Source organism: Narcine bancroftii, chromosome 11, assembly GCF_036971445.1.
Source record: "Narcine bancroftii isolate sNarBan1 chromosome 11, sNarBan1.hap1, whole genome shotgun sequence".
In the NCBI taxonomy this organism is placed as follows: domain Eukaryota; kingdom Metazoa; phylum Chordata; class Chondrichthyes; order Torpediniformes; family Narcinidae; genus Narcine; species Narcine bancroftii.
The window spans coordinates 105,401,486-105,418,807 of NC_091479.1; the positions used below are offsets into that span (position 1 = coordinate 105,401,486).

The 17,322-nt window shown below is 48.7% G+C and overlaps 1 protein-coding gene across 1 annotated transcript in view; it reads right to left on the reverse strand.

The window, feature by feature from the left end:
- Window positions 1–11,071, reverse strand: part of syt10 (synaptotagmin X) — a 30,912-nt gene extending 19,841 nt beyond the window's left edge. Inside the window, exons 1-3 of the mRNA XM_069904473.1 lie at window positions 10,889–11,071; window positions 10,796–10,808; window positions 2,357–2,723 (exon numbers count right to left, since the gene is read on the reverse strand). Of these exons, the coding sequence (XP_069760574.1) occupies window positions 2,357–2,723; window positions 10,796–10,808; window positions 10,889–11,023 (515 nt within the window). The 5' untranslated portion in view covers window positions 11,024–11,071. The remainder of the gene's footprint in view (window positions 1–2,356; window positions 2,724–10,795; window positions 10,809–10,888) is intronic.
- Between the last annotated feature and the right edge of the window lie 6,251 nt (window positions 11,072–17,322).

A 17,322-nucleotide genomic window follows, 5' to 3' on the forward strand; every position in this document is an offset into this window, starting at 1 on the left:
CCAGGGTTTCAAGATTTGTGTTAGGAAAGAGGGGTGCTCGATCTGTGTTTGCAGGAATGGGGCAGGTGCAACACATCACTGACAGGCCAGCCACATTCTCAAGGGACAGGAAGGTGGAACACCTGTGCAATCTGAGTCGACGCATCTAGCAACACCGAGGCCACACTGAATGAAATCAGCTTTCATTTCTGTTCTACCTCACAACGAGGGTTTGACACCATCACTTTATCTATTCATGGAAGATCTACAGAAAAGGAAATCTTTGCTCGGGGACGTTTACAAAATTCTTTTCTCTAGAGCAAACAAGATGGGATTTGAACTCTCAGCTCCTGGATTGCTTTGTTGCAGGGAACCGGTGATAAATGGATCTCTATCAGAAGCACACGGATGGGAAGGTCACGAATATGCAGGCGATCTTCACCACAGAGAGATATCTCCATGTAGGAAGGGTGGTGTGAGGACACATTGCAAGACTGGGTCAAGCAGAGTTTCTGAATATTTAAGTGGAAGGGACATGCAAGGGGTTAAAGGTAACCAGCGATAGGTGGGAACAGGGAGCTGAGATGAAAGGCAAAAACAAACCACAGGGAGACCACAGTGGGTCGAGCAGCATCTGTTGGGGAGAGAATTATTGACATTTCAGGTATCACGTTCAGGTGACATCTGAACAGATCTATAGACAAGAGGGGTTCTGAAGGATATGAACCAAATAAGGGCAGGTGGGAACAGCCCAGGATGCTACGGTTAGCATTGAAAAGCTGGCTGAAGGGCCTTCTCTGTGCTGTAGACAATGACTGGAAAGTTGTAGTGAAAGGTCCCAGTCCCTGGTTGTTTTCAGTGGAACAGACGAGACTGAGGAGACAGGGAGTGAGGTGTGTAAGGCAACGAGAGGTGGGTGAAACACGAAAGTCTGCAGACACTATGAATGGAGTAAATACACCGAAATGCTGGGGAACTCAGCCTGTCTTTAAGCATCTATGAGGGACATTGCCAACACTTCAAGGAATAAGCAGAGGGTTGGGGACAGTGAATGGGCGTGGTGGAGGGAGGGGAGGGCTGGTTCTGGGTCACATTGCCTGAAAGGGTGGTGGAGAGAAAGAGAAAAATCCTCCACACACCATCAGCAAGGGAAAGTGGTACCACCCAGGGTGTCAGACTGAGAGCTGGAGGGTGGAGTGTACGAACACGGCGTTGGACTGAGGGCAGGAGGCTGGGGTGTACAAACACAGGGTGTTGAACTGAGGGCTGGAGGGTGGGGTGTACGAACATAGGGTGTCAGACTGAGGGCAGGAGGCTGGGGTGTACGAACACAGGGTGTCAGACTGAGGGCGGGAGGTTGGGGTTTAGGAACACAGGGTGTCAGACTGAAGGCTGGAGGGTGGGGTGTACGAACATAGGGTATCGGTCTGAGGGTGGGAAGGTGGGGTGTACGAACATAGGGTGTCAGACTGAGGTCAGGAGGTTTGGGTTTAGGAACACAGGGTGTCAGACTGAGGGCTGGAGGGTGGGGTGTACGAACATAGCGTGTCAGACTGAGGGCGGGAGGTTGGGGTTTAGGAACACAGGGTGTCGGACTGAGGGCTGGAAGGTGGGGTGTACGAACATAGGGTGCCAGACTGAGGTCAGGAGGTTTGGGTTTAGGAACACAGGGTGTCGGACTGAGGGCGGGAGGTTTGGGTTTAGGAACACAGGGTGTCGGACTGAGGGCTGGAAGGTGGGGTGTACGAACATAGGGTGTCGGACTGAGGGCGGGTGATTTGGATTTAGGAACACAGGGTGTCGGACTGAGGGAGGGAAGGTGGGGTTTAGGAACACAAGGTGTCGGACTGAGGGCGGGAAGGTGGGTTGTATGAACACCAGGACTCCTCTCCATCCTTGCAACAGTGGATGTACCACTCACCTGGAGGAGGAGGTGGGGTTTAGGAACACAAGGTGTCGGACTGAGGGCGGGAAGGTGGGGTGTATGAACACCAGGACTCCTCTCCATCCTTGCAACAGTGGAAGTACCACTCACCTGGAGGAGGAGGTGGGGTTTAAGAACACAAGGTGTCGGACTGAGGGCGGGAAGGTGGGGTGTATGAACACCAGGACTCCTCTCCATCCTTGCAACAGTGGAAGTACCACTCACCTGGAGGATGAGGTGGGGTTTAGGAACACAAGGTGTCGGACTGAGGGCGGGAAGGTGGGGTGTATGAACACCAGGACTCCTCTCCATCCTTGCAACAGTGGATGTACCACTCACCTGGAGGAGGAGGTGGGGTTTAGGAACACAAGGTGTCGGACTGAGGGCGGGAAGGAGGAGTGTATGAACACCAGGACTCCTCTCCATCCTTGCAACAGTGGAAGTACCACTCACCTGGAGGAGGAGGTGGGCTCTGTTGTCTGCCTTTGTACGCGAGTGTGTTTCAGCAGGTGCTCCTTTAAGGCAGCTTGCACCTCGGCTGGGATGTCTGGAGAAGTCTGGCTGATCTTCATGGCGGTTGCCAGCAACACCACGGAATTCTTCCCATTCTCTTTCACTTCCTGGGCTTCCTTTCTCTCAGGGGTTTCCTCGGGCTCTGGGCCATGGCTGGGAGGTTGCTGAGGGATGTTATTTGCATCAGATGTCAGATCTTTACTCCTCCAGAAAGGCCAGCACAGCTTCCAAAACACAAACAGTGACACTACCAACAGGGCAAGCCCACAGAAACTGATGACCACTGCCAGCAGACTGACCGAGATGTCTGCAGGGCAGCAGGAAACACACACACAGGCAGCAGGAAGCCGGTAAAACACACACACACCAGGCAAACAGGCAGCAGGAAGACAGTGAAACACACACACACCGAGCAAACAGGCAGCAGGAAGTCAGTGAAACACACACACAGGCAGCAGGAAGTCGGTGAAACACACACACACCGGGCAAACAGGCAGCAGGAAGTCAGTGAAACACACACACAGGCAGCAGGAAGTCGGTGAAACACACACACACCGGGCAAACAGGCAGCAGGAAGTCAGTGAAACACACACGCAGGCAGCAGGAAGTCAGTGAAACACACACACAGGCAGCAGGAAGTCGGTGAAACACACACACAGGCAGCAGGAAGTCGGTGAAACACACACACACCGGGCAAACAGGCAGCAGGAAGTCAGTGAAACACACACACAGGCAGCAGGAAGTCGGTGAAACACACACACAGGCAGCAGGAAGTCGGTGAAACACACACACAGGCAGCAGGAAGTTGATGAAACAGACACAGCGGACAAACAGGTAGCAAGAAGTCAATGAAACACACACAGCGGACAAACAGGCAGCAGGAAGTTGGTGAAACACACACACAGCGGACAAACAGGCAGCAGGAAGTCAGTTAAACACACACAGCGGACAAACAGGCAGCAGGAAGTCGGTGAAACACACACACAGCGGACAAACAGGCAGCAGGAAGTCAGTGAAACACACACAGCGGACAAACAGGCAGGAGGAAGTCGGTGAAACACACACACAGCGGACAAACAGGGAGGAGAGAAAAGAGGAAACGGTGTGAGATCAGCGTCCTCCCAGGGTTCACATCCAAACATAACACAGTACCCACCAGCAGCAGATGAGGCCCCAACATCAACACCATTTGTCGCCTCCAGTCTGTGGGAACAGGGGGCCATTCATCCCATTGATCAGCTTGTGCTTAATCTGCTGTTCCATCCCACGTACCCTCATGCCTTGAGCCAACAGCATCACACCAGTGCAGACATAGTGGCATGCTGACAAGACCCCTCTTGTGGTGCCCCACTGCTAACAACACTGTGCAGTGGAGAGAGCCAATGTCAGGGCAGTCTGTAAATTGTTCAATCTATACCCACCCCCCCCGCTCCAGATCTGAGGGTCCTCCACTCCAGCCCCCTCTCCTCCGCTCTGGCCCCTTCCATCCTCCTCCCCTCTGTCCCTTCCTCCACTCCAGCCCTCCTGTACCCATTGACAAGCACTGATCTCCATAATTGTGGAAGGGGCAGTGCCAGGGACCCCTCTCTCTGGGAGGGGCGGTGCTGAGGGAGGGACAGTGCTTTTCTGTAGCTGGGTCCTTCTTATTCTACTCTTCCTCAGTTTCAGGGGCAGGATGGACTTGCGTGTACCCCACTCTTGGTTGCGTGTCCCCTGGTGCATTTGAGCTGGGAGCATAGCCTGGGATACACCTCTCAGCTTTGATCCTTGGCCCACAGAGCTACTGAATGACAGAGCAGGCATGGCAGGGTATTTGAGGGAGGTCACCCTGATAGGGCAGGTGGCATCAGAGAGACTGAGGTAGATCGCAGAAGGTCCCAATCACTCTCAAAAATTACAACCAATAACCGCTGCAGAACAAAACATGCCTCTTGTACTTTCCCACCTGACTGCAGGCTTCCCCACTATGGCCACTCTCTGCAGGATGGCAGGTGGGACGTCGTGCATTCACACCTATGTTTGCGTAAAGAAATTGAGAGCAGAGTTCGTGACTCATGTTGGACTCCTGTGCAGCCAGCAAAGTACAATGGTCTGAATGGCCTCTCATCACCTCCCCCACTGCTGTTCAGGACTTAAGGCAGTGTGTTTCTGTCCCAGAGAGTGATATGTACATGTCAGATGTACCATTATATTCCACACACTGCTGTGAAAGTGCCCATGGCAAGGGAACTGACACCTTGCAGTGATGGACACTTCAGGCTATCTAATTTTCTTCTACAAGGACAGGAAGGAACTGCAGAAGGACTCACAGAGTTCTGTGGAGATTACCCAATTCAGCAAAATAGGATCGATATTTGTAACAATACATCCAAATAAATCTGAAAATGATCACATTAAACATAGTTCATGGTATTGGGTTACAGAACCTTACAGCATAACTCCATCATCCAGTGACAAAAAATACAACAGAATGAAGCTCAAACTATATTCAACCTGACACAGGACCATGAGTGAGGAACAGCGGATGGACTGTTTGCAGAAATGGGTCTGAACACAAGGCAGATATCAGGGCAGGGAAGACTCCGGGAAGCTGGAGTTGTAGACACCCCATCCCTCCCGAGCGATGCCCCCTCCACAGCTTCCACTCCCTCCCCAGCGACATCCTCTCCCTAGTGCGCCCCTTTCCTCCCCAGCAACCCCTTGTGCCACCCCATCCCCTCCCCACTGACGCCCATCCCCGTGCTCCCCCCAGCTCCCCCTCTCCAGCATTGCCCTGCCCCCTCCCCAGCACCCCTCTCTACAGCGACCCTACCCCATGCCCCTTCCACCAACATCCTCTCTCCCCCAGCGACTTCCCTCCCCCCTGAAGGGTGAGTGGCTGCCATGTGTTGGTCGCCCTCTGGCAGTCCCTGCCTCCTGGTGGATCTGCTGGTTTACATGTTTCATGTTTCTTTGTGTACATTCACATCATTGCTTGGTAACCCCTAACCCAGCATGGACAGACTTGCTGCCCCATCAGCAAGATTTGTCAGAGATCGAGGAATGGGTCCAACATTGCGGACTGATGACACTGCCAGTATCTGCACCTTGCTCCAGTACACACCCCCAGTCTCCCATTTGATACACTTGTCCGATTTGTGGTCACTGGCCGACCAGACCACCTGACAATGTTCCCTGAAGCACCCTCTCAAAATGTTCCTTTCCAATGAGTCCTTGCAAACATGCATGCCCTCCGCTCCCCCAAATTAGCCCTCTGCGTCCCCCCACGCGCCCTCCATGTCCTCCCCACGTGCCCTCCGCATCCCCCTCACAGCACCAACACAGGAACATTTATGGCATTTCAGTTTCAAAGCCCATTTACATTTTCAGTTCCAAATTTGTTCACATGTAATGAGATACTATCTACGGGGCCCATCGGAATCTGCCAATCATCTTTCAATTAGCAGTGGCTGAATAATTGATGAATGTATCGAGACTGGCAGCAGAATAGATTGCAGTATTCCATGGTTGACATTCAGTGAAGAGGCGACGAAATGTCTTCGCCCAGAGAGAGGTCGGCATACAAACTGATTCACCAGAACGAGTGGTCCAGACACTAGCCACTGCATCCTGTTATGAGCTGGCAAAGAGAGGAGAAGGCGCCAGAGGTTCCTGGTGCTGTACATTTCCACAGTTCTTGGCTTCCTTTCAGAGGAGTGTCTTCGACTCATTTAGCAAGAGCTGAACTCATTCAGCTGAGTGGAGCAGGAAGGATCAGAGACTATGGGAACATGGAGGTAGCTTCACTGTGCAGGATTAATCAGGGAACTCTGGCTCCCTGTGCAAGTACCAACTCAGCATTAAAATCACACATCCAGTGAACACACTGAGATCCCTAGCTAAGCTCCTTGCACTTTGACACAGATACATAGAACTAGGAGAAGGTGAAGGCCATTCGGCCATTTGAGCCTGCTGTGCTGTTCAATACAATCATGGCTGATCATCTAAATCAGGGGGGTCAAACTCAAATTCACAGAGGGCCAAAATTAAAAACTTGGACTAAGTCGTGGGCCAAACTAAATACTTATTGAAAATTTTCAACAACATCTCCATGTTTTCTCTTCTTTCAACATATGTAATGTTAAACTTTTTCTTATTAAAATAAATGTTTAATAATAGTTTGGGTTAAACTCTTTCCAGAAGAAGCATTAACAAATGAGAAATAAAATATTCAATAAATAATATTTCTCTATAGCCTTTAAGCTCCTTTTAAATGTATTTTTTTTTCACAAGCCAACAAGTCAAAAAAAAACAACTTGTTTCAATGACAAACAGGTTTGTCTTTTAAAATGATGAACATAGAGTCTCCCTCCCACCTGTCTTGAAAGGTCCTGTTTTCTGTCTTTCGTTTGGCCATTTTTCGTAAGGGGTTTATTACGTGTGAGTTGGGCAACAGGTCGCAGATGCTAATGTAAGTAAAGAGAGGAGGTGGGGGCGATTAGTGGGCTGACGGGCCGGCGCCAACGCATTTGCAAAGCATTCTGGGATTTGTAGTATTAGCTGTGCATGCGCTATACTGGCGCGGCGGCCAGCGGGCCAGCTCTAATACATATTTGATATGATCTTGCAGGCCAAATAGAATTATATCACGGGCCAAATTTGGCCCGCGGGCCTGAGTTTGACATATGTGATCTAAACCTAGTCCCTCTTCCAGCATTCTTCTCCTAACCTTTGATCCAACATCAGTTTGGCCAGAGGAGATAGGGTGTTTCAATGACTGGCCTGTGCTGAGATCTCTGTGTGGGATCAGTAGAACTGATACAATGTACACGTTGGTGGGCTGATGACTAACTTTAAAGATGACATGAAAATTGGTGGAGTTGGTGATAGAGAGGAAGGTTGTCAAAGGATAAACATCTGCTGGAAATTTAGAGGACAGAATTTAATCCGGACAAGTGCGAGGTGCTGCACTTTGTGAGGTCAAACGTAAGAGGAAAGTGTACAGTGAATGGCAGGACCCTTGAGGAACACTGATGTGCTGAGCAATCTTGAAGTACAGGTCCCCCAGCTCCTTGGAAACAATGACACAATGGTTAGGGTGGGAAAGAAAGCGCAGGACACACTCAACTTGAGGAAGTCATGTTGCAGCTGTACAAAACTTTGATTAGAACTCATTTGGAGTAGAGTTGAGTTCTGGTTGCCACACTTGTGAAGGGTGTGGAGAGGGTGCAGAAAAGATTCACTGGGATGTCGTCTGGATTAGAGAATATTAGTTAGGAGATGTCGAACAAACCTGGGTGGTTTTCTCTGGAACGTCAGAGGTTGAGTGGAGACCTGATAGAAGTTTATAAAATGATGAGAGGCACGGTAAAAATGTCACATGCCACAGGACATAAGTTTCAGGTGAGAGGGAGAACTTTCAAGTTCTGCAGGGGCAGATTGTTCTTGGTTTTTTTTTCCACACTGAGTGCCAGGTTCCTGGGACACAATACCAGATGAGGTGATGCAGTTAGAGAAATGAGTAGACAGGGAATGGAGGAACACAGACTATGTGTTGCCAGGTGGGATTTGTTTAGATTGTCAGCAGAGTCAGCCAAGATACGATGGGCTGAATGGCCTGTTCTATGCTCTTCTATGTTCCTCTAGCCCCAACAGTATTTAACTCTTTCTTCAATGATTAGGCTTCACCCATTTCCTATGGTGGAGAATTCCACAAGTCCATCAATGTCTGGGAGAGGAACTTTCTCCCCATCTCAGTCCTGCATTGCTTGTCCTTCACCCCTGGACTGTGGCCCCTCATCCTGTGCTCCCCAATCTCATATTTACCCTTAAAACAGCAGAGCACCGGGGAATTGTGTGTGATGAGCTAGTGTAATCCCAACTCCTCAGGTCTGATCCTGGGTACTTGTGGTCAGTGTGGCCAAGATGGATGGAAAGGAGATTCTGTTCTGTATCCTCTCATATGGAGATGCCATGAAACTAGCACATTGAGGATCTGTTGCACTGGCCGTCCCAAGGCCAGGGTATTTATCAGGAGTAGTGACTTGAAACCTGTGCTATTACCCTTGAAGTTTATAAATGGGAATCCTGTCCTGCATTTCATGGGGATTCTGGAGACTGGCAAGAAATTCACTCAGGTGAGGGCAGGACCTTAATCTGAGAGCAGGGTGTTTCAGGCTAAACTGAGGTGCTGGGAGTCACCTTAACATTTCAAAAGTACAGTATTCAATTTCTGTGGAGTAAGGGGATTGTAGATTAATAACCCAAATCAGGTGATGGAATCAAAGTGCAGGTGAACCACGATGCACTGCCAGCATGGGCTGAAGGGATGAGCGGCCTTCTTCGGTGGAAAAATAACTACTCCTCTGTGAAACTATTAACCTAGATGCATGTGAACCTGATCTACTGAAACAAAGCCAGAGATAGTGAAAGAACTCAGGTAGACAGAGAGCATCTGTGGAAAGAGAACCCTGTTAACATTTTGGTCAGCCTTCCTAGAACTGGGGTGGGAGGGTTTACAATTTACAAAGCAGAACTGATGATAGGTTAAGACAGATCAATGGAGTAAATCAAACAAGTCTGCAGACGTTGTGATTGTAGTAAAAATGCAGAAATACTCGAGGAACTCAATCGGTCTTGCAGCGGCCATAGGAGGTAAAGATACAATATATTACCTTGAGGAAGGGCTCAGACATGAAACATCAGTAATTTATCTTTACCTGCTGTGGATGCTGTGAGACCAGCTGAGTTCCTCCAGCATTTGTGTTTTTAACAAGGATCTACTGAAACCAGGTGGTTACCAAGATCTTTACACACAAGATCACCCCTTCACCCTTCCTTATTGCCCATGACCAAATCTAAAATCTCCTGTTCCTAATTCGATTCTGTAATGTACTCCACATTCAACCCTATACTTGCCAGGTTGGTTCATCCAATCAACATGCTGAATAAAATCTCCCAGGACAATTGCACTTCCCTTCAAATACACCAGATCTTTCTGTTCTGCCTTAACAAGGGGTTATGTTTTGAGGGGTCAGTAAATCACTCTCACTGATGGGATCTTTCCTCTGCTATTCATGGTTATAACCCAAAGCAATTCTACATCACCCACTTGCTCTGTATCACACCACTCTGATACCTTCCTTGTTTTACAACCCTATCCCACCTCCTCTTCCTTTTGGCCTCTTGTGGAATATGGGATGACTTAGAATATCAAGCACGCTGGAACCACGTTTCTGTAATAACAAGCAGGTCACACTCCTATGTATGCTGTCAACTACCTCTCTCATTACAAACACTACAAGCGACCAGATAGGCCCTTACCAACACTACCAAATAGACCGTTAAAAAAATTACACACAGCCAGTTAGACCATTACAAACATTGCACGCGGCCAGATAGACCATTAAGCGTTGATTATTTTTACAATTTCTTTGCCTCTGGATTCGCCCATACTCTAGACGTCCGTTTCAATTTCTGTGCCATCCTGTCACACTGCATCTGTTTCACATGGTTAGAGGGCAAAAGTTGGAGGAGAGGTGGCAGGCTTAAAGGGGATCTGAGGGCAACTATGTGGTGGCAGGAATGAACTGCAGGAAGAGGAGGAGGTGGTGGTGGCAGGAACAGCCACAACCTTCCTGAGGTATTGAGGCAGGATGTGAGTGACTGGGCAGAGGGAATGTAATGTAGGTGTGCATTTGGTGCAGAGAGGCATGATGGTAAGTACACACCAGAAGGCCTGGAGGGCCTGTTTATCTGCTGTACCACTTGACCACATGGCTTATCAATAATTCCTTACTGTCCTGTACCCCCACACTCTCACTTCCACGATTTCTTAACAAACAGTTCTTGCAGCCCTCCCCACTCCTGCTGGGTTGAAAGCCCGGACACAACAATCTGAGTTATGGTGCAGGTGAATTGTCCTGCTACTACTGTCCGACAGTACTGGGGATGGAGTACTGGGCAGTGTGACCTCCCAGATTAAAGCCTACCCTCTCACCCGTCAAGACCAGCACTAAATGCAAGATGAGCAGGGAGATCTCCCTCTGCCCACACGGGGAGCAGACCGAAGCCCTCCAGCAGGAGGCATGTCCCACCTCAGCAATATCTCAGCTCCTGCCTGTCCAAGGGAGTGTCTGGATGACCCACATTGGCCCCATCAGCCAGCCTAGAACCCACAGCACGTGTAGTGGGGATGGGAAGGAAACGTGGAGGTATCTGGACGGAATATCGCACCTGAACTGGGAGCACAGAGGGAAGAGGAGACAGGGAGGGAGAAGTCTGGGGGAAGTGGGTGATAGTTGGAGAAAGGGGGGAGGAGATAGAGGGAGGGGGAGGTGAAGACGGCGTTTGCGGCGGGATGGAGCCAGCGCTCCAGGCAACAAGTGCACCATCCCGTACCGGTGCCCACTCCCTGACTCGCGCTCTCCTCCCCCCCACCCCATTTCCCCCCTCTTCCCCCATCCCTAACCCCCCCGTACCTGCTCTGTCTACCCCACTCCCGCGGTCTCCGCTGAAGATGAATTCGTAGCATTTCTTCTGCTCCACCAGCCCCCGAAAGCAGAGCTCGGTGACGATGTGCAGCGCCTTCTCGCACAGGCTGATCCCGTCCTGTCCGGGGCCGCTCATCCCCGCCTAGCCTCCGGCGGCCCCTCGCCCGCCTGCGTTGCGGCTCGGTCCGTCGGACGGCTGCTAGCCCACAGGATGCATCACCACGCAGGGTTCCTCCCGCCGGACAACGTGCAACCGACTCCAGTCCCGGGTTGCGCCCTCCACACTCCGTCTGTTCTGGGAACAGATTACACCAAGGGCAGCCGCTTGCATCTAACTTGCACCGTCCCCATCCGCTGCCCGAACTCCAGCCGCCTGCGCTGCGCTCCCACAGTCTCGGCGCCCGCAGGGATGGAGCGCAGTGTGAGCGAGAAGCGCTGGAGCAGTCCAAAACTCGGCGCAAAGCCGACCCCGAAATCGGCACGTAACACCTCCCCCAACGAGGCGCTCCCTCACCGTGCCACGCCCCGCGAGGCGCTCCCGCCCCAGCAAGTCGCTTCCTCAGTACTGCCCCTTCCAGTTTGAGGCGCTCCTTCAATACTGCCCCACCCACCACAAAGCGCTCCCTCACTGCACCCCTCCCACAGCGAGGAGCTCCCTCAGCACCACCCTTTCCACAGCGAGGCTCTCCCTCAGCACAGCCCCTTCCACAGCGAGGAACTCCCTCAGCACCACCCCTTCCACAGCGAGAAGCTCCCTCAGCACCACCCCCTCCCACAGCGAGGCGCTCCCTCAGCACAGCCCCTTCCACAGCAAGGAGTTCCCTCAGCCCCTCCCACAGTGAGGAGCTCCCTCAACACCACCCTCCCACAGGAGGAACTCCCTCAGTACAGCCCCTTCCACAGTGGAGCTCCCTCAGCACCACCCCGCACAGCGAGGAGCTCCCTCAACACAGTCCCTTCCACAGGAAGGCGCTCCCACAACACCACCCATCCCTCAGCGAGGAGCTCCCTCTGCACCATCCCTTTGCACAGCGAGGAGCTCCCTCAGCACCACCACTTTCCCACAGAGTGGCGCTCCCTCAGCCTCAGCCCTCCCACAGTCCAGCACTCCCTCAGTGACACCTGAGGATTTCATTATCAATGGTCATTTCTGCACAAGGGTGAATGTTCATAGAGATTTCTTTCTTTTCTCTATTTCCAAAACTTGACCTTCACAATCTGTGGGATCTTTCAGAGTGAACCTAAGTTTCTGAGTTACATCACCCTCAGTGCATCCCCTTCTCCAGATCACTCTCTGGATGGGAAACCCCATAGAGACTTGATAAACTTGTAGTGCCATCCAAATCCTGCAGCTCACTGGGTTTCATGCTGTTCAAAATTCCCACTGTTCAGCCTGACACTCAGTGAAGGCTGTCTGTTCCTGGGACTCATATACCTCTTCTCAATCCATGACCCTGCCACCACAGCCTTCAATCACAATCCCTGAGCTGGACTCTGTACCTCTAGTAATGATGGGTCAGAATCAGAATTTATTGTTAAGGACAAGTCATGAGATTCAGTGTTTTGTGGCAGTGACATAGTGCATTTTACAATATTACTATAAAAAATAAAAATAATAATGTATGAAACTAAGGCCGTGTCTTTGGTTCACTGATTATTCAGGAATCTGATGCAGTGGGGAAGAAGCTGTCCTTGTGCCGCTGAGTGCTCATCTTCAGGCTCCTGTAACCTTTTTCCCAGTGGCAGCAGTGTGGTGGCGGCCTTTGAGAATAAAAGGTGCTTTTTCAAGACACCGCCTCATGTTGACGTCCTCGATGGAACGTAGTCTGGTGCCTGTGATGTCGCAGGCTGAGTTAACAACCCTCTGGAGTTTATTCTTGTTCTGAGAGTTGGCACCTTCATAACAGGCAGTGATGCAACCAGTCAGAATGCTCTTCATGTAGAAGTTTACGAGAGTCTTCGGTGACATACTGAATCTCCTCAGACACCTCACAAAGTATAGCCGCTGGTGAGCCTTCTCTGTGATTGCATCAACATGGAGGCTCCAGGACAGATCCTCAGAGATTATGACACCCAGGAATTTGAAGATCTTGACCCTCTCCACCACTGAGCCCTCAATGAGGTCTGGATCTTGTTCCCCTGACTTCCTCCTGAAGTCCACAATCATCTCCTTGGTTTTGCTAACGTTGAACACAGAGCTCCCTTCCTACTGTGGGAACACCTTCTCCACAAGGAGGTGCCTCACCAATTCCATGGCAGAGAGTTGGGATGAATTTAAATGTTTATATTCAAGAGGGAAATGTTTGAATGTATTTTGGTTAATATGGTTTATAGTGTGAATAATTAAAAAAATAAAATTTAAAAAAAATTGAATGTTCGCCATCTCCCTGCCCTTGGACTCAGCCCTGGCACACCTGAATAGCAAGGACCTATGCTGGGCTCCTAGATATTGATTCAACTAACTCTAACACTATAGTCCATAACAAGCTCTCCCCCATTATCCCAGACCTGGGTCTCACAACCTCCTTAGGAATTGGAACCTTGAATTCCTGATACATAGACTGCAGTCAGTAAAGATTGGCCTAAACAACCCCGCCACAATACTCCTTCAGTCCTTTATGTTCCTTATGCCCTCAGGACAGTGCTGCAAACATCTCCAAGTCTGCAGATGATGTCATTGTCAAACGCCAGAACTCAAACAATGAGTCTGAGTACATGATAGAGGTGAAGAGTCTGGGGGTATGGAGCCAGGAGATCAAGAGAAGGAGCTAGTTCATTAACTAGGGAATGAAGGGGAACACACATCCCAGTCTGTGTCCATAGTGATGAGGTGGAGATGGTTGAGGGCTTTAAGTTTTCAGGTGTAAATATCACCAACCACATTAATGTTGCGGCCAAGAATTTGATTCAACATCCCTACTTCCCTCAAAGTCTAAAGTAATCTGGCATGTCCACAATGTCTCTTACCAACTGTTCCAGATGCACTAATAGAAAGCTTCCTGTCAGGGTGCATCACTGTGTGGAACGAGAACAGCAACGCCCAAGACCTCAAGAAACTGCACAGGGATGTGAACACAACTCACACCACCAACACTGACCCCCACCCCCCACCCCTTCATTAACTTTATCTGTGCCTCCCACTGCCTTGGGCAAGCAGCCAACATACTGTAGCAGACCCATCACACTCTCTTCTCCCCTTTTCGTGGGCAGAAGATACATCAATTAGAAAACACTAACCTCCAGATTTAAGGACAGTTTCTACCCCATTATTATCAGCCTCTTGAACAGACATCTCATTGTAAAATAATACTTCCTTTGCACTTGTTTCTTCGAACTTTTTTCTCTGCCACATTATTCTCTGCACTTCTGTACTTGGGTTTACCTACCTGAAAAGCACGCAAAACAACATTTTCTGCTTTATCTCAGGACGTGATAATAAACAATTCAGTTGCTTCAATTGAGAACACATAGACCCCAGGAAAGAATGAGATTTACAGTCAGACCATGGTCTGAGAGAGAGAGCTGGAAATAGCACCTTCACACCATTGTCTCTGACCTCACCATCTCTACGGTAATCCTATCCTCACACATCTTGTTCTCCCCACATTCCCATCAAGACCCCTCCCCGGATTCTACCCCTCACGCAGACAGTAGGGCCAATTTGCAATTGCCAATGTGCACTTCTTTGGGAAACCCTGTGCAGTCACTGGGAGAACGTGCAAACTCCACACAGACTGGGTCTCTGCAGCAACTGTTATTACGGACACTCAGTAAGATTCAGATGAGGGTTGAGGAAAGAAATTATTTAAGATTTTTTTATTGGAATAACAGTAATTGGAGATTAAGCTCAGTAGCTCAGTCCTTGGTACCTCCACTCTCCTCATTCTACATGAAGAATGCCTGTAATCGGGGCACTCGTTCAGCGACTGCTGTCGTTCTTCACAGTCACGACATTTAAATGTCATTCTTATCAATGCAGCACAGAAAACACATTTCAGAAGAGAATAAACTCCTTTCAACCATTTTTGAACCTCTTTTCATTTGTGAAGTGAGGTTTTATTCATGTGGACCCTGAGACCTCTGTACCTCACTGTCAGCCTGACCCTCTAGGTCAGGAGGCTGAGGGTTCAAGGTGATGTCCAAAAACAAATTGTTCTGGTGAAGGGTCTCAAACATGAAACCAAAGGACAAGCTGCTGGAGAAACTCAGCAGATCGAGCGGCATCTCTGCAGGGGGAAGGAATTGTCGAGCTTCCAGATTGGGACCCTACAACCTCATTGAACTCCCAAAAGACTTTAACTGCAGACTAACTCTCTGCCCCTCTCATCCTGACTGGGAAGTGAAGTGGTTTGGAACATCCAAGCACAATGAAAGTACCTGTGGAAGACCCAATGGGGGTAAGACTCAAAAATCACCATGATTGCAGTAAAAACATAAGTGCTGGAGAAACTCAGCAGATCAAACAGTGTACTTTATCTTTCTTTGGCTTGGCTTCGCGGACGAAGATTTATGGAGGGGTAATGTCCATGTCAGCTGCAGGCTCGTTTGTGGCTGACAAGTCCGATGCGGGACAGGCAGACACGGTTGCAGCGGTTGCAAGGGAAAATTGGTTGGTTGGGGTTGGGTGTTGGGTTTTTCCTCCTTTGAGTTTTGTCAGTGAGGTGGGCTCTGCGGTCTTCTTCAAAGGAGGTTGCTGCCCGCCGAACTGTGAGGCGCCAAGATGCACGGTTTGAGGCGATATCAGCCCACTGGCGGTGGTCAATGTGGCAGGCACCAAGACATTTCTTTAGGCAGTCCTTGTACCTCTTCTTTGGTGCACCTCTGTCACGGTGGCCAGTGGAGAGCTCGCCATATAACACGATCTTGGGAAGGCGATGGTCCTCCATTCTGGAGACGTGACCTACCCAGCGCAGCAAAGGTAAAAATACATAACCAGTTTCAGGCTTCAGCCCTTCATCAAGGTATGAGCAAAATTTGATCGTTGGGCACCTGCCTACATTGTGCTCATACTTTGATAAAGGTTCAAGCCAAAAATGTTGATTATGAAATTATTATGAATCAGCTCAGTTGAAATTTATTAATAGGATATTTCAAGAGGACAACCCTCTGATATGAATGATCTCAGATAGGTGAAAAGAGGTTGAACCAATTTAATTATCGATGGAATTCTCAGTTATTAAGTAATTATAATTTACTGGTATTAAAACATTTAATGGAATTATGGAATAAAAAATGAAATTATAGGTACCCAAGGGAATATTTTGGCTAAACACCTTTGTTACATAATAAGCTTTTTCCCTTTACAGTTAATAATCAACTTTTGAAGTTGTGGGAGCAAAAAGGAATTAAATTGGTAGAAGATTGTTATGAGGCGGGTTATTTTATTTCTTTTCAAAGAATGAAAGAGAAATATGAAATATCTTCGAGTACTCTGTTTTCCTATTATCAAGTAAAAGCTTGATAAAAGATCATTTTGGACATATTTTGAGGCTTCCTAGAAGGTCTAAATTTGAAATTCTACTTACTGATGGCGGTAAGAAAGGATTTATATCTGATATGTAAGCTTTATTGCAAAATAAAATGCTTAAACCAGATTTTTATAAATCTAGAGTGAAGTGGGAAAAAGATTTGGAAATATCTATTTCTCAAGATGATTGGATGACTATATGTGAGGATAGTATGACTAAAATTGTAAATGTAAAGTATAGATTGGTTCATTATACCTTTATCCATCAACTATATTTGACTCCGGAGAAATTAAAGAAATATAAATATGTTTCTTCTGATTTATGTTTTAGATGTCATAAGGAAGTGAGTACCTTTTTACATTCAGTTTGGTTATGTGAGACAGTTAAACCTTTTTGGAATAAAATTAAGGAATTTTTGGAGATTATGTACAAATTTAAAATTTCACTTGACGCAAGATATTTTTATTGGGTTATATTAAAAGACTGAGTTTGGAATTAAAATTAGATAAATTTCAAATTGCTTTTTTAAAGACTAGCTTTAGCAGTGGCTAGGAAATGTCTTGCAGTTATGTGGAAAAATTAGACTAAATTGAGTATTCAACGATGGCATGTGGAGATGAGATCATCTATTCCCTTGGAGAAAATAACGTATAACATGAAATTGTCGCGGTACGCCATTAGGCAGGCAAACCGACCCCGCTTGTCACGCACGCGGCAGGGTAGCCGGCTAAAATGCTGCCATTGGGGGTTTCCTTCTGACCTCAGAAGCCCGCACCTGGGGACCCACATGACGCCTCGGTGACGTCGGGGTCCCCCAGCGTGGTTCTCAGCCAGGTCCGTGCTGGGAGTATAAGACCAGCCAGGCAGCCTGCAATAAATCAGTTCTGCTCACTGAACTCAACCTGTTTGGTTGTGTGACCCTTCAGTTAGCAGTGGAGCCGCCGCTACAATTGGTGACCCTGACAGG